Here is a 24,337-nt window from a genome sequence, read left to right on the forward strand (position 1 = left end):
CAGTGGATTAATTAGGACCACATTTTGCTTTCCAGAGACTCTTATTGCTTGTAATGAGATTGCTATCAAGACCTAGTGGCATGCAGGCAGGAATCCCACAGCACAAAGAGCAGACAGCTTCTATAACTGAAGGGCAGAGCTTCCACTACATGGGTCCATTGACTTCTTTTTGTCAGGGTGACATAAGGTGTCATCATGAAGAAAGCTGATCGATCCTCTTTACACTGCACTCCATGCTACTTGAAGTTTTCCTCAGCAATGTTTAGTTTAGTGGGGGTTTTCTTTATCTAAGTTGATCAAACAATCTAATTTTTTTAAATGCTCCATTGGAGAGTGGAAATCTCAACTCTACTGACACAATTAAAAACAACAACAAAAAATTCTAAGCAGATCAAGTGATAGAACACAGCCAGCAAATATTTGGGTCCCAGACAATCTTAGAGATCACATCTCTTTTAAACGCTGAGACTTGAAACCCCAGGCAAGGAGGACATTGAGACACATGTTGATACTAGCAAGGTCAGCACAAGAAATCACCCTAAAGAAGACGGGGAGGGAAGACACCAGTAATGGGAACCACACAGAACAGATGTCCATCTGGAGAAGCCAGTAGGGTGAGGAAGACACCAGTGCCAGCGAGCTACACAGAGGACAAGACTCACAAGCATGGCTTTCAGGAGTGCACAGGGTGAGCAGCAGCAACTAGCACTGAAGGACGCACATCAAAGTAGAGACGGCCTCGAGGACAGGCGGTCACTGTCCAACTGGAGTGGGTGGGTTTTCAAGGGGGTCAATGGAAGCGAGAGTTCACTAAGGGGCTTGAGCTAGAAGCAGAAGCTACTACTTAGGCCAGCTTCCTGGTCCCCGTATCCCCAGATATTACTGTCCCCTTTATTTCAACGCTGCCAATCACCACTCCAAGCTTTCAAAACAATTCTGTATAGTCGTGTTTCAGTTACAAACACTGGCAGGAAGGGGAACCCCTGACAGCCTAGAGTGACTGCTTCCTGAAGATGGGAGTCATTCCTTAGGAAGGGGTCTGAACACATCAATGCATCAACAAACCTGCCGTCCTTCCTATTGGTTAAGACAAATCTGGTATTGGAACAAGGAGAAAAACATAAGATTCTTCCTCTGCCAGAGTAATTTCCAGGCAGGTAAAGTATTCAGATGTGAAAAATGTAGAGATAGCAATGTTACAAGGAACCACAAGAGAAAATGCTTTCTTCAATAGAAACACAAAGCACAGAAGACAGGAAGAATTGATGTCTATTACATTTACCTGGTAAGATTGAAATGTGTCTACCTGTTCGACTGTCAACTTGACAGAATCTAGAATCCTAGGAGATAAACCTACGGGCATGCCTGTGATGGAGTTTCTATGTTAGATTAATAAACACGAGGAGACCTACCCTAAGTGTGGAAGTAACCATCCCATGGCCTGGAGCCGTAGATTAAAAAAAAAAAAAAAAAAAAAAAAAAAAGGAGAAAATGAGCAGGTTAACTGCATTCACCACTCTCTGCTTCTTGATTACAGAAGCAGCATGGCTAGCTGCCTCTTGCATATGTAGCCAGGCTGCCTTGTAATGATGGACCGTCTTCTCCAATGGGGGAACCATAGTAAATAGTTCCTCCAACTAATACAACATCAACAACTCCATAAATAGAATATAAAGGATCCCACTGTCGCTTATGAAGTGCTTCTGCAACTCAACATGAAAAGAGCATGCTGATATGAGCCAAAAGTAGAAAAAGAAACAGAAAACATTCAATACAATGCAAGTAAGAGAAGTGCAAGTCACAGATTTACTTACATACAACTACACAGTCAGAGGGTTACTACCTCTTGACAAAGATATGGAAAACTAGGCTCTCACCACTATATTGAAAACCAAAATTGATGTGGTCTTTATGGATCATAGTGCCAAAAAAATATCATCAAAATTTAAAAACGATCACTTTTTTTTTGATACAGGATCTCATGTAGCCCAAGATGGCCTACAATTCACCATGTAGCTAAAGATGATCTTTAATTCAAAATCCTCCTGCCTCTACCTCCTGAAGTGCTGTGCATGCAGCACTATTTTGATTTACTAAACCCATTTGGGGGGAGTAGATTAGGATCCTTCAGATAATCGCATATATGACATATTCTAGGAAATACCCTCACTACATCACATGTATCAGCAACAAACTGGGTGTATTACTGTGGATGGGCTGGGATGAAGCAGCACACAGAGAAAAACAGTAAGGCAAGCTGTTAAAAAGAGTGTTTCAGCTCCAAGCACTGCTATGGAAAGAGAACCAAGACAGTATTACCAAGAGAAAAAGGAAGACAAGGGAAAGCTTGGGTTAATATCTGTCTAAACGATCTAGAACGTTGATGTCATTATAATAGATGCACGCTGGTCCCAGAAGTATACACACTGAGTCACTAGGATTGTCCCTTTTCAAAAACAGGAGGAAGTGCCACCACATCCTCCCTCCCTGTATACAACTTAACATTTTATACAGCACACATGTAAAGCCCATAAAACAATCAGTGAATTTAAAATAGCTTCTCCTGTGTTATACTCTCGTAGCTCCACTTCTGAGATCATATATTCAAGAGTTACTTAAAAATATATCTGCATGCCCATGCTCATCAGGGAATTGCAGACGCAGTTAACGTATGAATACAAGTCATATGTTCATCAACAGAGCAGTGGGTGAGGAAGTGCCATATGAAAACTTAATGGAAAAGCATTTAAAAACAAGAAAATATTGCTATCTATAATATACCTAGGTGGAGTTTTACTACGTTTATTAAGTCATCCATATTAAGACAACACACAAAATACCACATGACTCTTTTATCTGTCTGTCTGTCTGTCTGTCTGTCTGTCTGTCTGTCTGTCTATCTGTCATGCAGTACTAGAGATTGAGTCTAGGGCCTCTCACATGGTAGGTAGGCATTTTATTACTGAGCTATGTCCCCAAGCCTGCATAATGCCTCTTGTATGAGACATCTAAGACATCACAGATGTAGATAAAGACTAGAACAGGGGTTACAAGAACGGGGGAAAAGAGGATGAGAAATTACTGCTGAATGGGTGTACAGCGACAGCTATACAGGTAAGTAAGAGACACGCTATAACAGTTAAAATGCTACTACCTGGCAGGGTGGCTCTCACGTGGTCACCACAATGTACCATACCCCATGTACCTTACTACCCTTTCTAACTGCCTAGTGGATGCCATTACTGGTTTATCTTTCCCCAGGAAGAGGGAAAAGCTCGGCAGGGACAACCCTAGAAGCCAGGCCATTCTGAGCAAGGTTTCTGAACACTGTGCTAGAAGGCAGATAGGCAACTCCTGCTTACCGTAAGCAGTCAGCGGTACTTGCTCTAGCAGGAAGACAGAACTAGTGCTAACCGTACACAAGGGGCCTGGGTTCATCTCAGCCATGTCCACAGGAACTCCCTCCTGAAGTCTGGCCCCAAGGATCCTCCAAGCTCCTCCTCCTAGGCAGTTCTGCCCAGGCCTCACTAAAAGTGGACTCTCTAGTCTAAGCACAAGGACTGACCGTCTTAAGTTACCTTTAGCCCCTTGTGTCCACTCACTCAACTGGCTCCGTCTAATCGCTACCCAGCTGCCTTCTACCACCATTTCTGAAGAGGCCCGCAGGATGGAGCCAGCACCGCAGGGAAGGAATGGACGTGTGTTCTGCCTCTCTCCAGGCCGATGGCTCCAAACTTCCCTGTGCTGTAGTTAGCGCTCATTTGTCTCCTTGGAATACTTGAGATGAATGGTTCAAATATTCCTTTAATTTTGTTGTCTTTCAGAAAGAAAATATTTAGACCTTCTCTGCTCAAAAAGCACATTTTCCAAATTGGGGCTTTTTCAAAGCCTGATTTCATTACACACTTGCGTCCTAAAGCCTTGAGGATATTGTAAACAGTTCCAGCTTTCTCGTTTTGTTTTGGCACAATCTAAATTCCAATTTCATGAAAATTAGTGCTGTGCTCTCTGTTTCTAGAAGACTGCTTTAAACGACTTTGTCACTGAATGAGAGATGGAGTTACCTGAATATCCTTGTATTGGTTTGATTGTATAAAGTTTTCGTCAGAATTTCCTTCCTGGGTCAAAATATCTGTGATGGCTAATCTTGGTTGTCAAATTGACTAGATCTGGAACTAAAATATAAGTATGTGTGCACACCTGTGAGGAATTTTTCTAGAGTGGACTGTGAGGTGTGAAGATGCACCCTAAATCCAGACGATTCAAAGTGCTAAAATGCACCCCAAATCCAGATCATGAGATCAGAAGAGTCACTGTAACTCGGCCATACCTGGTGGCAGTCAACATAAAAGGACATGGCAGAAGATTTTTCTTTTGTCTGCTTGCCCTAACTCTTGTTGGCAAGTTCACCTATCCTGTTGCTAAGGCATTACATTACTGGTATTAGCATCTATTTCTTTTAGATTTCAGCACAGACTGGAAACAAGTCTCACGGATAATAACTAGACTCCTAGCCTTCTAGTCAGGAAGCAGCCTTTGTCCCACTAACCAGACCACAGCCTATAACCCATGCCCATAAAGCTCTTTTTAGTATATAAATTTATTCTATCAGTTGTGCTCCTCTAGAACCCTGATTAATACAAAGGAATGCCAAGTTTTATTGACATCCAACACATTAACAAGTCTGAGGAATGGAAAACTAAGTTCATGATGATGCCCATTTTTTCCTAGGACTTTGAAAATTCAATCTCATTTCCAAATCAAGACTATGAGAGTTCTAAAGCTACAGACTTGTGCAGGGTTCAGGCATTACGTTTACTAGTTGGGGTGTGGAGGTGATTGCTAACAAAAGGTACATGTCTCTCCTTGCAAAACCATGCCTATTGTTCATAAGAGTGGAGTGCATTTCCTGAGATGCCTCTTTTCACTGTAAGCATACATGTATATATTTCAGTAATAAATCTTAAAAATTACATTGAGTATGTATCTCAGTAAAAATAGCTATATGTCTCAATAGAGCAAAAAATAGTGATAGATGTTAAATTGCATTATAAATAAATATACAAAGAATTCAGCTTTCAAGCAATAAACTTCATAAAATATCCATTATTGTGAGTGCAATTGATGCAATACACTCTGGAAACAGCAGAAAAATGTGACTTGTGATCTAGGGCTCCAACGCATCCATCTGCCTTCTGTCTGTCTGTCTGTCTAGTTATCTAGCATCTATTTACATTTATCTACCTATTATCTAACTACCTGCCTATCATCCATCCATCCATCCATTCTACATTCCTATTATATATCCACCTACCTGTCATCTACCTATATATCTATTTCTACCTACCTATCTGCCTATCAGTTATCATCTTTTGGTTATTTATATCTATATAACATTCACCTGTCTTTCCATTTATCTATCATTTATTTTCTATAGCTTATGAGTCTATCAATCCATCTGTCATCTATTTCTCCATCATTACAGTCACAAAATAACAAGCTATCAAGGTTAGAACAAGTAGTAATCAGGCTCATGGATTCCTAGCACAATGAAACTGAGCTTTCGTTATTTCAAGGTATCATCACACAATTTTCAAATACTCACAGGAATGATATCCAGAAAGGATATGCAAATATAAAGAAAAGAATAAGCTCTAGAAAACTAGTCTAGACAGTGGACAGTGGCCAAGATGACCAAGTTTCTATGGCAATATTATGCCATGAAAGAGAACAGGAGCCTTGAAAGTGGAATGGGTTAATTTAAGATGCAAGAGTTAGTTAATAAGAAGCCTAAGTTATTGATTAAGGAGTGTTGTAATTGATACAGTTTCTGTGTGATTATTTGGGTCTGTGTCAATGGAATAAATGAGCAGCCAAGGTGACGCACAGGCTTTTACATCTGCATATACAGTACATGTGACCACACCCAAAGTGGGCTAGTATCTTAAGGGTTATTGGCTGAAGGCGTTCCCACAGCAATGAGCCGTGATTCGCTGGATTCTTCAGCCAGTGTTTACCCTGCTTCTATCATGGATAGACCCTGGTACTATGGAGGACATAATGGTAGAACCTGGTTTAGTCCCCAAAGGACTGCTTACCTAGTAGGGTAGTTTGAAAGAAAATGGCCCTCAAAAGGAAATGGCACTGTTAGGAGGTGTGGCCTTGTTGGAATAGGTCTGGCCTTGTTGGAGGAAGTATGTCACCATGGAGGCAGACTTTGAGGTCTCATGTATGCTCAAGCAACACCCAGTGAGATAGACCACTTTCTGTCTCCTGCCAGTCAAAATGTTAGAACCCTCAGCTCCTTCTCCAGTCTGTCTGCCTGCATGCTACCTCGCTTCCCACCATAATAATGGACTAAACCTCTGAAATGTGAGCAAGCCAGTAAGCAGCAACCCTCTATGACCTTTGCATCAGCTCCTGTCTCCAGAATACTGCCCTGTTTGAATTCCTGTCCTGACTTACTTCAGTGATGAACAGTAATGTGGAAGTACAAGCTAATTAAACGCTTTTCTACCCAGCTTGCTTTTTTGGTCATTGTGTTTCATCGTAGCAATAGAAACCCTAAGCTATCTAGCAAACATGAGACTTGTAATGCCAGGCATACTCCAACATTCCTCACTGTGCATCCTAACCCTGTATCTGGTATGACAAGGATCATCTCCATGGGAACAACCCCAAGTGACCTCACCTAATCCCAAGGGGACTGGAACCTATGCTAAAGACAGTATCCTTAACTGACTTCCCTATTACGAAGTCCTGACTTTGCTTAAGAATCTTGAATTCAGGGTCACTGTTGGCTGTGAAATCTGAGAGTTTAACATGGGTTCATTAGTTTTGTGTGCCAGGGGTATCTGATCCTTACTCTATTGGTGGAAGAATACATGCATTTATTTTGCATGACACTGTGATACAAGGTTGTCACCTATAAAATTCATATATAAGAAAAAGAATCAAGTTACAACACACCCACACATGCTCACATATCTCTCTCTGCACACACACACACACACACCACACACACACACACATATACACACACCTCTTAATCTATTAAATAAGTTTACAAATTTGCGTTGGGTTATATTCATGAGGCTTGAGTTGGATACCCCTGATAGGCCAACGTCACTGGACACCTCTTCTCCCTGTAACTATAAGATTGTGTTTGTTCCACACCCCAGTCAAACCTTGTGTGGTGATTTGAAAGAAAATGCCCCCCAAAGGGAATGGCATCATTAGGAGGTGTGGTCTTGCTGGGGAAAGCATGTCACTGTGCAGGCAGACTTTAAGGTCTCTTTTGCTCAAGCTTCCTTCAGGGTAACAGCCAGTGACTTCCTGCTGCCTGCAAGATGCAGAACTCTCAGTTTCAGCACCACGTCTGCCTGCATACCACTTCATGCCACCATGCTCCCTGTCATGAGGATAATGGACTGAACCTCTGAAACTGTAAGTGAGCCACCCCAATTAAATGTTTTCTTTTTTTATAAGAGTTGCCGTGGTCATGGAGTCTCTTCACAGCAATAAGAACCTTAACTAAGACACCTAGCTCCAGAGATGCTTCGTAAAACACTTCCACATATGCAAAAGAGACTAGGAATGTGAAATACTGGTCCTATTTAAAAACAATGGTTGAGGCAAGTGTCACTCATGTTTAGATTCCCAGTGATATGCCCCCATCCTTTCCCTACCCTCTCTGCTGCCTACAGACAATGGCTTCTTGCAGTATTCCTGTGTGGTCAATATTCTTTCCTCACCAAAATCACCCTTTAAGGGAAAGGGTTGGTGCAATCAGCATTTCACCCTCAGGGGGTGAGTAGCATCCTAGAGAGTGAGCTGGAAATCCAAAGGCCTTCTCTTCTCCAACTCCTGCACTCTTGCCATTAAGGGTAACTGTTTTTAATTGCTCTAAAATTACAGGTCTTACCTTTCCCTTGTAAACACATCCTTGCATAATCACTGGCTTCCAGGAGTAATAATCAGCAAGGAGTTCTGGTGGTCTAATGCACTTGCCAAGTTACATTCCTTCCATGCACCCATACAATTCTATTCTCTTTGGGTAGGTCTTAGACTAATTGCATAGCACCTCGGTGGGCCCACTTCCTTCTGATCTACATAGATTTACTCATTCAAAGATAAAACATTGTCTCTCAGACAAATTGCAGAGCTCACGTAATATTCAGAATCATCTTTAAAGGGCAAATCAAGACATCCATACTTAGATACTTTAGAAGAAATGTTTATACTTTTTTGTTTTTATTTTTTATGTGCATGAGTGTTTCGTCTGTGTGGATACATGTGTACCACATGCATGCTTGGTACCCACAGAGGACAGAGGATGGTGTTGGATCCCCTGGGCCTGGTATTACAAACAATTGTGAGTCACCATTTGGATGCTGGGAATCAAACCCAGGTCCTCTGGAAGAGAAGCCAGTGATCTCAATGGCTGAGCCATCTCTCCAGCCCCAGAAGAAATGTTTATAATATCTATGAGAAGTATATGGGAGCTAGCATAATAATAAGAACAAATCATCTTCTCAAATGAAATACTTGCTTAGTAAGTAGTGTGACTGTCAGAAAAACTGATCTTCTAAAGGAAAATTCTTCAGAATATACATTTTACTTACGTTTTTTAGACCTTTCTTTGTTTTCCTTTGTTTTTATATTTTATTCTTTATTCATTTGTTTTGGGGCTTTTGTTTGTTTGTTTTGAGAGAGGGTGGCTTCTCTGTGTAACCCTGGTTATCTTGGAACTTGCTCTATAGAGCAGGCTGGCTGCAAACAGAGATCAGCTGCTTCTGCCTCCAGAGTGCTGGGGTTAAAGGTGTGCATCACCACTCCTGGCTCTTTATTTTGTGATAGGGTTTCACATAGACCAGGCTGTCATCAAATTCACTATATAGCTGAGCATGACTTTGAATTCTGGATTTCTCCTGAACTAACCTACCAAGTGCTAGGATTACAGGCAGACATGAGCACCACTGGCCTCCTCTGACCGCTCAGGGTAACTGATTTTCACCATGCCCCAGACTCACCTGGCCTCCTGTGGGGACGAGAAGGATGATGCAGATGATGGGGACACACTTGGTCCAGATGAGGGGCTAGCGGAGTGGAAAGAGTTGTTGCTGAAGTTGCTGTATCTAAAAGCATAGAGGTTCAAATTGGAGACAAAAAAAAAAAAGAGGCAAAATAAGTGATTTTTTTTCTAAATATAAGATTTAGAAAACCATCTAGCTTTTTGCAAGAAAAATATTTCTGAAGATTCTACTGCAAAACATGATTATTTAAAGGTACAGAGATTTACTAAGTACTGCATTTTGATGAGTCCTCATTAAAAATGTTCCCCATACTCCAAAACCCACCGGGTAGGAGGATTCATAACAAAGGGTTTCAGAAGAACCAGCATGTCTCCTATTACTTTATAAATGCACATTAAAATTAATTGTGGACATAAATCAAGAACCCGAACTGTGTTCATCTGTACTATGGTAATCTTTCTCTCTACTTATGATGACACAATTAGAATAGCATTGAGGACCTGTGGAAACGTTTGCCTGACTAAAGAAACAGCTTATTACTGCACATTCTGCTGCAGGTCGTTTTGAATCTATCGCGTTCCTCTCCTTTCATCCCATGGCCAGTCTGTCGCCAGACCTTCTGGACTAGCCTCCTGCTGAGAGATGAAGGCATCCCATGCTTATCCCTATTGAAACCTGCAGTGGTTACAATAAAATGAACTTTGATCTTCTCCCAGCCATCTCTATTAAACAGACATCAGGAGTTGTAGAATCTGGGAGCTTCAGCAGTTTCTTCTTGTAGGTGTCGTCACTGAGGGTGGCTCCCAGGGAATAGATCACCACCTGAAGCCTCATATAGAGCTGGCATTCACGTAAGGCAGCATCTACCCCTACATGTCACAGGTGAGGCCAACTCATTCCTTAAATTGTTTAGGGACACTGCATTAGGACGTGTCACCATGATGAACATTCATAAAGGTCTTGGACATGAGAAGTACAGGCTGAATTCCTGTCAGTAGAGACTTGTGAGAAGCGACTGGACTTTAGAGATGCCCCATAAGATATTATCACCAGAAAAACCACTTTAGCATTTCTAATGTTTACATGAAAAAATAGCACATAGGAAAATGCTCAATGGTGCATTATTTAGCTCATGGTGATAGCTCAACCAGGTATGAGATAGAACAGCCAAGGAAGCATGGGTTCTTATTTGTTGACGCATCATTGATTCTGCAACCACAAAAGCTGACCAATTTTGTAACTGGCATCATAAGAAATGTTGATAAATGCGCTAGATGGAAACACCAAGACACAGTTTAGTTACATCGTGTAAAAATACTCTAAAACATAAAAATAAATTTTAAAAAAGTATGTTCATGCTCTATCTACTTCTAAAAAGAGGGAAATGGGTACAAAATTTCAAGTTTTAATAATAAATTGTGACAACAGAAAATATTCATATCCCCCCACTCTAATTCTAGGTTCCTAACTCTGGCAGCTTAGCCATTGCTTCATCAATCTGTGTGTTCACATGTCAGATGTGTACTCAGAAATGCACCCTCTCCACCAAGACTCAGACCACAAGGCTGGCCAGGGTCCTTTTCTGCTACTAGGTCGCTTTCATGGTCCTTGGTTCTGAGGACTTGATCCCCTTTCTCCAACCCCTCTCAGGTCACACTGAGATGGAACATGGGGCTTTACGGATGAATACTCTAACACAGAGCTGTATCCTTAGACCGCTTTTCATTTCTTTATGTTGAGACAAGATCTTCATATGTTTCCAAGGCTGACCTTGAACTCGTGTAGAGCCCAAACTGGCCTTGAACCTGTGATTCTCTGGAATAGCTGGGGTTGCAGGATTTTCTTTGTTCTTTAAAAATTATCATTCCATATGTCTAATATGTTAATTCATTCTCCAGATCAGCACTGGATTAATTTTTCAGAGGGAGTCACAAACCACAGGCTATGGAGAAGGCAGAGAAGCAAAGAATGAAGTTAATGATAGGACATTATTCGATGCCCCAGAAAGGGATGCAGAAAAGGATAACGAGAACCGAGTAGAGCCGGGTGCTGCCACAACATAGGCGCCCAGCTTGGCTGTCCTAGCTGCCTGGACACTGGCTTTCTACTCATGCCACTGAAACTCACCCTCAAACTGCTTGTGGACATCCTGCTGAATGTTTTCATGGGATCATGTTGCTGAAATTCTGTTTAAATGATGTTATGGAGATAGACCATGCACAGTGTGTTTTCCCCTCCTTTGGTTTTCCTAATGGCCAAGTAATTAATTCAAGTGCCTCAGAACCTGCCCAATTTTGGCTTCTCAATTTCAACCAAACTTACTGGATCATAATTCACTATTCAGCATTTTTGTGTGTGAGGAGGAGGGTTCATTATAATGACTAATGGGTTGGTCTCTATTACAACCTATTCAATTGCAGGAAGCTACTGAGTAGCCAGATCTGTGGCCGTACAGACCCACAAAAACCACAACAACTGGACATCCATCAGAAAGCCAACCCCCACCAACAATACTGAGAGTCTTCTCAGATGAAGAACCGGCTTCACTTAGTTAAACTATGGCAGTCTTCACTCAGCAGCGTGTGAATGGGTTTCACAACACTCAAACACAGACAGCTGGGTAATTTACAGGTTCTTGTTATTCTCAGTCCCAAGGACTACATGCACTAACGAAGCTTAGAAGAACCAAGGACCCAGAAAAGAGCCTTCAGGTGCTGACATCACTCCCAGGAAGTACAGAATCGCCACAACAGGCTGATCCCTTGCCAGGAAAGCTGAGGTTGCCAGTAATGTCTTCCAGGCCGACCCAGCTAGCTCATAACATGCATACAGATACTCTCTGGGAGGGTGGAAGGCTCATGCTGGACTCACTGGGCTAAAAACTGTGTGCAAGACACAACAATGTCAGGATTTGGGACTTGGGAGAGACCTAAAGGGAGCCCAGCATTCTGAGCAAGATGAACTAGGTCTTAAATGCGGCCTAAGTATGGCTTCTTCTTCAGCAGGCTCCACCTGAGCTGCTCTAAGGGCCCCTTTCTCCAGCAAGCCTCTCCTCCCACCATGGCCTCCCAATCTTAGAAAGGTGAAGAAACACCCTCCAGCAGGCTGAATCCATGTGTGCCTGGCAGTGGTGGTTTGAAAGAAAATGGCCCCCAAAGGGAGTGGCACTATTAGGAGGTGTGGCCTCGTTGGAGGAAGTGTGTCACTGTGGGGGTGGACGCTGAGGTCTCCTATGCTCAAATTATGCCCAATGTCACAGTTTACTTCCTGTTGTCTTTGGATCAAGATAGAAAACTCTCATCTCCGTCTCCAGCGTCATGTCTGCCTGCATGCCACCATGACAAACCATGATGATAATGGACTGAACCTCTGAAATGTAAGCCAGTCCAGTTAAATGTTTTCCTTTATAAGAGTTGCCATGGTCATGGTGCCTCACCACAGCAATAGAAGCCCTACGTAAGACACCGGCAAACCTTAAAGGTGCCAATGAAAGGGACATTTCAAGATTCTTTTAGACTGTATGTAACCCAGAGGGGTTACCAGTCATAAATTAATCCTTCAGTTATCAGATGGGAGGTCTGATTACCCTGGAAGGCTGGCCATTTCATGGTGGGAAGAGCTGCCTCTTTGTTAAGTTTTATAAGGTTCTATTTTGAACGAAGTTAAAATTCTTGCCAGTCCCTACATCTCAAGCTTTGGTAAACATTTCACCATTGTTGACAAGACTGTCTGAAAACTGACATGGGTGTTTCAAGCCCAGGAGAACATGGAGCCACAGGGGGACAACTTAGAGAAGAGAACCTGACTCTGGGACAGGCTTCCTAGTACTGTAACTACCTCTTGCTGCACACAGGTTGACTCAGGCCAAGTTACTAGGTCTCTCTGCCTCAGGTTCCTTACCATAAGCAAAGGCTAGTGACACAGTGATACAACCTCTCTCTCTTTCTTTCTTTCTTTCTTTCTTTCTTTCTTTCTTTCTTTCTTTCTTCCCTTTCTTTCTTTCTTCCCTTCCTTCCTTCCTTCCTTTCTTTCTTTTTTTCTGGTTTTTCAAGACAGGGTTTCTCTGTAGTTTTGGAGTCTGTCCTGGAACTAGCTCTTGAAGACCAGGCTGGCCTCAAACTCCCAGAGATCCACCTGCCTCTTCCTCCCGAGTGCTGGGATTAAAGGCATGTGCCACCAATACCCGGCTTATTACCTGTTTCTTAAGGATCAAGTGATACTTTGAAGTTCCAACTTCCTGGGAAATAGAGAACCTGGCCCTTAAGAAACGCATAGCTAAGTTTGCTTTCTTATTATTGTTCTAATATTCTAACCCAGCCAATGACAATACATACTGCAGAAATACAAGATTTTAGATATATTATGTTAAAAGAAGTATATTATTAGAATGGATTTTACCCATCTAGTTAACCACTTCAAAGGTGAGATGATTCAGTGGGTGAAGGCCCTTGCTGCCAAACCTGATGACCTGAGTCTGTTCTCCAGGACTCACAGGAAGGAGAGAACCGATGTTCACAACCTGCCCTCTGATCTTCCACAAATGCCCCACCCAACAAATAAATGCAATAAAAGAAAATTTAAAAATAACACACAGCCATTAGAAAAATGAAAATATGTACAAGTATCACCCACTCTGCACGTGAGCAGCACACCTGCCTGAAGCAGCAGTAAAGGCAGTGAGGTGTATGGCAGCAAACCACAGTTACACTTCCCCTGTGCAGTCTGGCTCTGCACACCTCCCTTCAACCTGCCACCACGACAGTTTCTTATTCCAATACTGGAGGGTTCATAAGTACATAAGGCGAGCATCTTAAGACTCCAGGAGTGGGTACAATCTACAATTCTATAGCATTAGCAGCCTTAGGAAACACAAACGCATATGCCAGAAAACAAAGCAGGAAGCGACAGGAAAGATAAAGAACAGATAGGGAAAGACCAGAAGTCAGGCTTTGCAGCAGCAGTCAGTGGGAGGGCTTGAGGGACATGTGGGAGACAAGAGCGGCACTCTGGCCATGCTACAGGAAGAGGGTGCAACACTTCCCTCACCTTGCAGGTCAGAAAGTTTGTGCCGAGTGATGGGGTGGACACAAGAGATCCTGACAGAGTGTAGTCTAAAAGCCATTATTAGTAGTCACACTAAAATCAGGTGCTTCTTAGTTCACACAGGTGACTTTCTCTTTTTCATCTCACTGTGCCCGTTAAGTCAGTGATCAGAGAGTTAGTTCAGCCCCAGTGCCTCTGTATCTGAGTGAATCCACACAAGACAAGCATGGGACACAGGCCCTCAGCTGTGTCTTCGTCCCTGGGTTAGTCACACACAGGCCTCAACTGCGGGCCAATCTACCTGTTTTCTGTCTGAGAGTCTCCTCCCTTGTCCTTGGTGAGGAGAGGTGAATCTTCAAAGTCATAGGAGAAGAGATGGAAGGGGCTGTGGGGCACGTAGGGCAGCTTGTCTCTGGGCGGTGACACCTTTAGTGTGCTGGAGGGCCGAGGAGCCAAGCCAGGGCTGGGAGGTGGCAGAAGAGCGAGCTGGCTGGCCTCAGACCCAGAGGCCCCTCCGGACATGGGGGTCCGCACTGCTGCGCTGGCTGAAGGGTGCCTCCCCTGTGAGGTGGTGGGGAGTGCAGAACTCTCTGCATCAGCATCCTTCCCAGGGGAGCTGTGCCTGGAGACAGAGCTGGCCTTGCTGTTGGCCCAGAAAGGCCAGGAGGAGAGAGCAAAAGAGATTGGAAAGAAAGCAAGCAAAGGTTAGGAAAAGGAGAAAGACTGGGGAAAGCTCACTGTGCGGCGGCCGCACGTGTCCAGTCGTGTGTTTCTTGAGACACAGGAAGCGTCCACCAGCAGAAACATTCACATGCCCAGTCACCCCTGAGCACGAGAGTGTGCCTCTGGGCAGACAAAGGCTCTAGCAGGCTCTTCTGTGCGCACTTTCTAATCCCCCCTGTTTCTCTTCCGGGTACACTAGCTGGCACCTGAAATTTCACAATTCAAACTTCATCTCTTGTCTTAGCCACAAAAGACGCATCCTCCTGCTGAGAAGTGTGTGCTTTAGTAGTGGCTTTCAGAGCTCTTTCCAGTCTAGACATAGACGTGAGAAAAAGGGAAGCCAGGAATATGCCACGCTAAAGAGAGGCAACAACATAAGGAAGACTAATCGTGCCCCTTTCTTTTTCCAGGGCCTAACACTAGACCTTCAGTAGCTGGGCTCCTCCAGTCAGGTCTACAGCTACAGTGGCGTGCTGCCATCCCCAAAGAGGACCATCACAGGGAATGGTATACACACTTAGTAACTTGGTTGTGTCGTGGTGCAAGACGTAGATATACAAAATTGTTATGTGGCTGCCTTAAGTATATTTAGTGTTTTTCAATGAAATCAATTTTAAATTTAAAAAATACATCCAGAGGACTGGAGTTAGACATTTGAAAATGTTAACACATTTATAATACGAGAACCTAAGTAAAATTGCACGTTTAAAAACCATAGTCTCTTCTCTCAGACAACCTGATTGGCAGCCATGCAGGTTTGGGAATAGAAGGTAAATTGCTTCCTTTCTGGGGTCAGACTCAGAGTTCTCTGCCTGTTTGCAACAGGGGCATCACCGAAGGGCATCTTTCCCAATGAGATTCCTCCCATCTACTCTGTAGATACCAAACCTTTGGGTTCAAGGTTTCTGGGACAGAGCATGCGCTGTTGAACACGTCCAAAGGCATTCCAGTGTGCTTGCAGAGTCTACATAATTCCCCGTGGCTCATTTTCATGCTAAGGTGGGACTGTCAAACTTATCCCATTCCCAGGTCCCCAACTGACCCATCACTACCCACAAGTCTAGCACATCGTAAGGCAGGGCTGTTTCCTGCTGATCCTCCTCCCTCTCTCATTTCAAAATGTGTGACTATTTCTCCATCATTGACTCTTTGTTTTCTTCTCCATGTGCTGGCTGGCTTCTCTGTAGGCCTTCCCAAAGGGGAAGGAAACCACTGTTTTGTCAATTTCCAAAGGATTCTACAATACTTAGGAACAGGAGGGCAACTTAGTATGAAATCAGGTCTTTTATGTGTATGGAGAACAAGACAGGTGAAGTGTCCTGCTAAGTATGCTGAACTATGAAGCTGGGAAGAGAAACATTTCACTCTAACTTAACAACACATTCCTGAGTAAAAATATCATTTTGTAGTGACAATCAATTAAGTGAAGAAAATTATTCAAGTCCAAAACCATTTTTGAATAGTGGAAGGTGTAGTTACTTGTGGACATTCTCACTTATAAAAAGATGATTTGAGATAAATACCCATAAAATCTAAGGCATCTGGGAGGGGCTTACTGTGCCCTGTGGGCTCTTCTGTGCCCCCTTTCTGCACCCTCCCTGTTTCTCTTCGGGGTACACTGAGCAGTGACAGAATGGGCTTTGCCAGGCGAGTGGATGACGGCAAGCTCTCTGGAAGCCTGTAGGCCTGTTAGGTGTCCTGGTTATAAACATGAACACTGGGTAAGTTTTCTGTACTATATAGAATGAAAACTATTCCCTTCCACTTGTATAAAATGATAATTGAATTAGTATAGCAAAGCAGTTCCCACAGATATTAGCTGTACTAGCAAAATTAGGAAAGGGGAAATGTGGAATTCTTACTGTGGTCCTTCCTGGAAAGATCCTAACCTCCGAAGAGGAAATAAGTCTTCTAATCACCATCAATCTGGTTGAGCAAATGCCTTGGTGATGGAGGGAGGGGTACTAATTGTGTGATTTTGTCCCCGCCCCCCTATAAATAATGGTCATGGTCTTACAGGGAGGATTTGGGTGAAGAGTGCAGGCCTCAGATGAAAGTGTGTTCAGCCATTTCTACAAAATTGCTCATTCTGCGGCTTGTGCGCAGGGATGTGAGCGCTTGCCCTTAGGAGCTCCTAAAGAACAGGAGATCATGAAGCAGCGGCCGCAAAGATCTAGAAGGAAGAACCCTCTGACTTTTGGTATGAGGTAGGTCCAGCCCTCAGTACCTGTCCTTGCCCTGACATTGGGCATCGTCCTCTCTCTCCTCCTCTGAATTGGGCTCCGTGATTGGCTCTTCTTCTTCCTCCTCCTCCTCCTCATCCCTGAGATAAGACCAGGAGAAAAGAAACACACAGAAACAAGATGGAAAAGCAAGATGGATAGCACGAACAAGACACCAAAGCACAGAAACACATTGGTGTGAAAACAGAAGGCCTCACAGTCCATTAGCATAGCCCATGTGGTTCTAAGGGACCTTCACTGTGGGGAGCAGATGATGCAACCCGTAAGAGGACTTTGTTGTCATCACAATTGAATGCCATTACCCTGAACCCTCTGCTACAATCCAGAGAAGCTTCCTGCCTCGGGAGGACCTTCCGTGTGGCTTCTCCCACTTCAGTGAGTTACCTGGTCAACGTTCCTCATGATGCAAGCTCCTGCTACAAACACAGTCGGCTTCACTGAGAGGCTGACCATCTGGTGTGGACTAGCCTCTATGGTGGTGCACCTTTCTAGAAGGATATGACCTCCAGTTCAGTGAGTGCTCTAGACTCATCCCCTATTTCAAAGATGTATTCAACACCACCTCTGGGATTTCTCCTAATCTCTTCAGGAATTGACTCGCTATGGGGATAGTTTGAGTCTGGAGCTGTCTGTAACTTCTGAGTTACAAGGAACAACCAATTGCTGGGCATGGGGGCACATACCTGTTATCCCAGCACTCAAGAGGCAGAGGCAAGTTCAAGGACAAGCTGGTTCATATAGTGAGTTTCCAGTCAGCCAGAGCTATATATTAAGACACTGACTCAAACAAAAGAACCCCATCAAAATGCACACAGAAGAGCTAAGGCAAGGAGAGAAGAAAGCAGTTCTCTGGTGACTTTGACACCTGTACCAAACAGCTCTCGCAGATGGAGAACGCTGTGGTTCTAAAAGGGGCCACACCAGTCCCATTTTGAACTCTTGCTCCCCATTTGATGGTGTATCTAGGGAATCCAGGCTTACTTAGTAGGTAGGTCAGGAGGGGTGGCTCTGGAAGGTGACTGTGGAGCCAAGGCCCTGGTTCCCGCCACCTTTCTATGTCCCCATTTGCAATGGTATGAAAAGCTCTCTTTTATTTTTGAATTTTTCCACACAATTTGGAATTATGATTATAAGTTCCTTTGACACTTATGTCTTGTTAACTCTCTGCTCTGCGTATTGATTTTGAATTTACTTTGTGCGTCTTTTTTTTTTTTTTTTTGAGCAAAATTCTTAGTAAGATCCAGTTCATCTTTGGTGGCTAGTGCTTTTTACATTTTATGTTTATGTTTTTTTTTCTTTTTCTCATAACAAACCTTCATTTTATTAAGTATTTTTCATTCACTTGTTAAGATGACCACATCATTTTCCTTTTTTTTTTTTCTGAAAATATTTAACAAACTACAAAGACTGATGCTTTAAAACCATCAAGCCAACCTTGCATACAATAAACTTGACTCTGTTGCCACGTGTTTGTGACTGGCCAGATATGGCAGGAAGAAAGATTGTGACACAGCCACATCATAGGCTGTGTCTCAGTGCCTGTTAGGTGCCTCTCTCACAAAGACAGAGACCAGCGGACAGTGGGGCAGCAGCCTTCCTGCAGTGCCAAAGGACCAGACAAGCACAGCCAGGGCTCACACTCTGCTGCTCACCACTGGTTCCTTTCTCTTTCCCATGATCCCACAGCACCATGCTCACCATCCACAATCACTAGCTGGAGGCCATCATCTCTCAGCTTGATGGAGAATTTGCCAGAGATGCGACTTCTGGTCTACCCTGAATTCCATCGGTCTCACTGATCTAATGGGCTTCTTCTTTGTAACAACGGAGCCTCCCCTCCAAAATTACCTGAGTCCATGTACACTCAGAGGTAGAGCCAGGGAGGTTCTGAAGCCAGGCTGCCTGCCTTTGCTCTCTCTACCCTGAACACTTCTGAGCAATGCCAACTGTGGGCTTCAATTTCCTTGTTCCTTTATGCAGTGATAGTGACCGCCTCCTAAGAGAGTCGTGTTGCCAATGAAAAATACATTGGAAAGTTTCGAGGACAATAAACAGGCTAGAACTACTTACCGTCATTACCACAGCAACACTGGCCAATCATCACCATCTTCGTCATCATCTCCTCTCCCTTCTCCTCCTCTTGTCCCCTATTCCTCCTGGTCCTCTGAGGAAAACTCTAACCTCCCTACTGATGCAGACTCAGAGCTGTGAGATTTGCAAAGAGAGGAAGCACAACACACTGCTAAGCATTCTCCCCTGTCACCAGCAGCAAGCTCCCGTCTCTGCTGGCTCTGCCCTTTGAGTCTTCTCTCCCCGGCATCTGAAGATGACTTTTCTGATATAAACGCCATGCTGCCTCCTTAAATCCCATTGCACAAGCAACCATCGCACAGCACGAGTGATGTAGCCTTGCATCACAATGGCAGGGCAGGACAAAAGGCAGGTGGCATATTGACACACTGGGAGGCCCTCCTCTATGCGAGAAGCACTGGCCTTGTCCCATGATGCCACAGGGTAGAGAAGGAAACATGTCTCCCATGACCTTAGACTACCTATGCTGATTTGATTTAGTTTCATTAAGTCTGTGATAAAATGGGCAAACCAAATGATTCCCATGCTAATAATGTTACTGCTGAAGAAATGGTCCAGATCACTTAGTTTTTTCCAAGCTGGCTTTTCTCCTAAAGCGTGACTGCTCATGGTTGATCCTATTTTGCTACAGAATTCTGGGTGTTTGGCCTCTAGCTTTCAAATGCTTCTTTTATTGGGTTTTGCTGTAAAACAAGGTGAGTCTTACCCTATATTCCATGATGGTCTTGAACTCATGACAATCATCCACCTTTAGCTTTTCAGGTACTATGTGAGTCTCCACACATAGCTTGATTTTACTTGGTTTCAATTGATGAGGAATTACTCACAGGCACAAGCTTACTATGAATTTGTCTGTATTTTCCTTTATACAAAAAATAACTCCAGATTTGTGTCCACCTCACCCCCACCCATGCTGGAAAAGCCAGAGACCCACAGCCTGTTCAGTTCTGCAGGACATAGTTTCCACCATAGTCAATTTAACTTTCCCAAATCTGCATCTCAGGGTAATGGCATGTCTCTTAGATTCCAAGCACAAACAGAGGATAATGAACGTTGCCAAGCTGTTTCAAAATCACAGTGCAAACTTTCAGAACAAAGGTGGACAAAAACAGACGAACTCACTTAGGAAGATACATACCCGGTGTGCATGTATGAAATGGCATGGTGAACCCTCATATCAGGTGTACATGTATGAAAATGGCATGGTGAACCCTTTTATCAGGTGTGCATGTATGAAAATGGCATGAGGAACCCTCTCGGAAAAGATACAGTAACTATACACCTAAAGGTACAAAGCACCACGATAAAGACGGGCAAGATTATCACCTCTGGTAAACTATAAAATTCTGTTTTAACCCCTAAGTTGGGGAGCTATATCAACATCATACTGAGACACCATTTCATTTGTGCCATGCAGCATTGTCTGACATACTACATGCAGAAGGGAGTATAGGCCACCTCCTTCCTCTGCATTGCTGCAGGAAGGTGAAGGGGTTAAGCACTTTAACACTGTTTCTAGAACTAGCCTATAAACACATTTATGTACTGACCAAGAGGTCACATTGCTGTACCCTCAGGAAGACATTCTGAACCAAGATGGCCCCTGCCAACCCAAAGGAGACTTTGTCCCACCTGTGTGACTGGGGAGATACTGGCATCTAGTGGGCAGAAATAAAGGAGTCCCCAACAAGGAACATTAGGTCCAAGGTGTCCACAATGCCCAAGGACCTCAGGGTCCTCAAATATTTGAACACAAGAAAGAACCCAATTAATATTCGCAGCAGCACTGTGTGTCACAGTCCAAAACTGGAAGTGATCAAAGTGTCCACGAAGAGAAACCCGAATGAATGGGCTATGACAAAGTCCACACATGAAAAGTAAACGAGGAGCAGCTTCCCACGATAACCAGAGCCCATCAGAAGCAGGATGTGCTCAGAGGAAAACAGGCACACAGTATGACATCTATTTTAATCAATTTAAAAAAGCAAATTTGAGTAATACACTGCTTAATTACACGTTTGTCATAATTTGTCCTAATTTAGGAAACAGAACAACCCAAAAGACAATGACAAAGGCTTAGCTAAGCCTGTCACCCCAGGCCTAGGAGTCTAGGGCAACAGGCACGCAGATAGAGGTCAGAGAGGAGTGGCACAGATGCCAGCATCAAGGGAGTCCACACGCAGGCTGAATGCAACCCACGGAGATAGGTACACGGCCCAGCCCACCTGCAGTTGACAATACCATGCCTCAATGTCAGTGGGCACCTCCGTCAGTTTTCCAGGGAGGTCACAGCTTTGCCAATGTTTTTTATGTTAATAAATACTATATAAAGTAAGCCAGACTGGAACCACAGGCCAGTGGTGACAGAGCCCTATGAAACAAGGATGACGACTCTTCTAGTTCCATACGATTAGGGCATCTTATATCACAATTAGATGAAAAACATTTCATTGAAATACTCTGCTGAGCTAAAGACAAAAGTGCCCCCTCGGGCTTGGTTCTCAAGGCTCTGCATTAGCAAATGCTTGACTTAAAGTTTCCACTCCGTCTCCGTGACTCATGCTTCCTGTTAGCATTAAGGTTGTTTCTAGGATACCCAGGGCCCAAGCCTGAAGAGTTCCAATTAGTGTTCTTAATCAGTTACGACAAATATCCGACCAAGTACCGTGGTGATGTCATTTAAAAACAGAGATTTGCCATCTGCCAAATGGAATTAAAGCTCCCTCAAAAGATCTACACCAGCCAAGTGAATGAGAGACAGCTGACAGAGTCCAGCTGCGGCTCCAATGTTTCCATGGTGACAACCCAAAGTTAGACAGGAAAGTATTTATTGTCCCTGCAACTTACACCACTCAGAAAGAGCATGGAGCACAGATCATGAATCCCAAATACATCCCCAGAAGCTGGCTGACTGGCTGGCATCTCAAGGCAAAAACCCTTAATTTTGCTATTTTGATGAGAGTCAAACACTAATGATTCCAGCACGTTCCTGTTGAAAAAATATGGTCTTGTAATAGGCTAAATTCAGTCTGCAGAGGGTAAACATCAACAGGAAGAAACACAATTGGTAGCTGGGGCTGCAGATCTGCTCGGGTGTGAATAGATAAACAGGTGTAAACAGTGAGAGTCACAGGCTAGGAGCTTCTTTCCTTTCTTCTGCACACACTTTATTTCATGCTTGTAAAAGATATTTCTCTTAGCCACAGTAGCTAGCTCATTGTTTCCAATGCTCTTGAAGGGTCTAAGAGACCAACCCAAAGGAGGTAGATTGCGGTTTTCCAAATGCTTCTAGAAGGCAGCAAGCAGAGTCCCAGGCTGCTAGCCTCAGAGGACCTGCCTCAGGTATGGCTTCAATCTATCTAAATCCTTGGTCCACCCAAGGCTCTCTCTTCTATCACACCTGAAAGAACACATCACAGCCAAATGGGAACCTCTATTTCTGGCCAGTGTCACGGAGGAAATGAAACACATGACCACAATGCTATTCTACCAATGACACATCTGACATGTACCTTCTCAGGACAGGCTTGCTTTTAAGCCAATCATAGGTTGAGCATCCCTCCTGAAAGTGAGAACTCTGAAACCCTCAAAACCTGAAACTTTCTGAGTACTGGCAGTTTATTCTAAGTGGAAACTTCAAATCTGATGTCATGTGATAGATTTCAGTCAGAACACAGGCACCAAGACTGTCTTCACATTAGGTGTATGCAGTAGACACAGAACTGAAGTGAGCTTCATGCTCAGACTTGGGTCAGGTGCTAAGGCAGCTCACCGTGTGTTCTCAAAGCATTATGGGTAAGGATAGATAACCACTCTAACGGCATTCTCCTGTGCTTTCTGCTTTCTCAGGTTTTCCACCAATGAGGAGTATAATTCAGGAGGCATGAACTTATCCTGTCTCTTAGATATGAACAAGACAGGATATTGTGTGTTTAGAAGCAGATATCAAGTGTAACTGCCAAGAAGCCCAAAGGTGCTTTGGAGCTTCAGTGTGAAGTAAGATCCGTTCGATGTGTGACCCTGTTTGATTCTACAGCTAATTGCCCTTACACATGCTTTGATTGAACATTCCACAATCAGCTTTTAATATGGTAATCATGTAGATTGGTGTGTAGAGATAAACCCCAAATCCTGCTTGGCAGCCAGGCTTCTTCCCAGCAACCTCATTTCTGTTTTCTGTCCCCAGTCATGCCCACTAAATTGCCAGCGGTAACCACTGGAGTTGTGTGGCTAGCAGTGGCTTTCTCAATTATTCTCCATCTGCTGGCGGAAACAGCCATGAGAAATGAATCGCCTATAAAGGAGGTAACAGCAAGACATCTAAAAAGCAAGAGCCAGAACTATCTACAAAGATTATCACCTATGATCTGAAGTTCCATAGGGGAAGGAGGGGGAGGGAGATGTGGAGAGGCTGAGAGGGCAAGAGGGGGAAGGGAAGGGGAAGGAGGAGGGGAGGAGGGAAGGGACACAGATAAAGAGAGGAGACAAAGAGACAGAAGCTACACCCATGTTAAAGACGGTACAAGGTCAAATGAGTGAACCTCAAGATTATGAAGAGGTAAGGTGTCACAGACCAGAGCAAAATTATCTTTAACTATTTTCAGCCCATTTGAAAGCTACGTACTATCCACCCCTGGGTCCTACCTAACACCCTTGTGGCCATCACAGCTATACAATGTATTCTTAGCAGACCAATAAAGATTTTACCAACCTCAAAGCTAATTTGTCATAAGATAGCATCTGAAACCCATAACAGAGTTTACCCTCTCCACCAATATAGCTAATGAAAGTTTTGAGTTATAACTTCCTAAATACTATAACTAATAAACTCTCCTGTGACTACTTTCATGGATGAACATAATATTTGGGGAGATCTAAAGCTATGTTCCTGGGCCATGATCATTCATATTTGGCTCCGGAATGACATATCATATTCCCTTTGCTATGAGAACTGTTTTTGTGTTGACATACCCAAGGACCACTTGATGCCTAATCTCAATTTTCAGCTTGATTAGAAAGAGAAATGCTTCAGAGACTGGTGAGGCTCACCTCTGGTTGTCTGTGTTGAGAGCCTTTCCTGAGAATTAGCTGGAAGGGAAGACCTATCCTGACCGTGGATGGAACCATTCTATAGGCTAGTGGCTCAGATGGAATAGAAAGTTGGGAAAGAGAAAGCCCACTAGTGAAGAAATTTTCTCTTTG

General features: G+C 43.6%; 1 protein-coding gene across 5 annotated transcripts in view; it reads right to left on the bottom strand.

The window, feature by feature from the left end:
• Fhod3 (formin homology 2 domain containing 3) overlaps nucleotides 1–24,337 on the bottom strand; it is a 409,106-nt gene that overhangs the window by 89,630 nt on the left and 295,139 nt on the right. For 2 of the 5 annotated variants that reach the window (XM_057788963.1, XM_057788962.1), the window contains exons 11-13: nucleotides 17,029–17,124; nucleotides 14,380–14,721; nucleotides 9,033–9,137 (exon numbers count right to left, since the gene is read on the bottom strand). In XM_057788963.1, coding sequence (XP_057644946.1) covers nucleotides 9,033–9,137; nucleotides 14,380–14,721; nucleotides 17,029–17,124 — 543 coding nt within the window. The remainder of the gene's footprint in view (nucleotides 1–9,032; nucleotides 9,138–14,379; nucleotides 14,722–17,028; nucleotides 17,125–24,337) is intronic. The other 3 variants (XM_057788966.1, XM_057788965.1, XM_057788964.1) reach the window with 2 other exon arrangements.

This window comes from Chionomys nivalis, chromosome 14, assembly GCF_950005125.1.
Source record: "Chionomys nivalis chromosome 14, mChiNiv1.1, whole genome shotgun sequence".
Lineage (NCBI taxonomy): Eukaryota > Metazoa > Chordata > Mammalia > Rodentia > Cricetidae > Chionomys > Chionomys nivalis.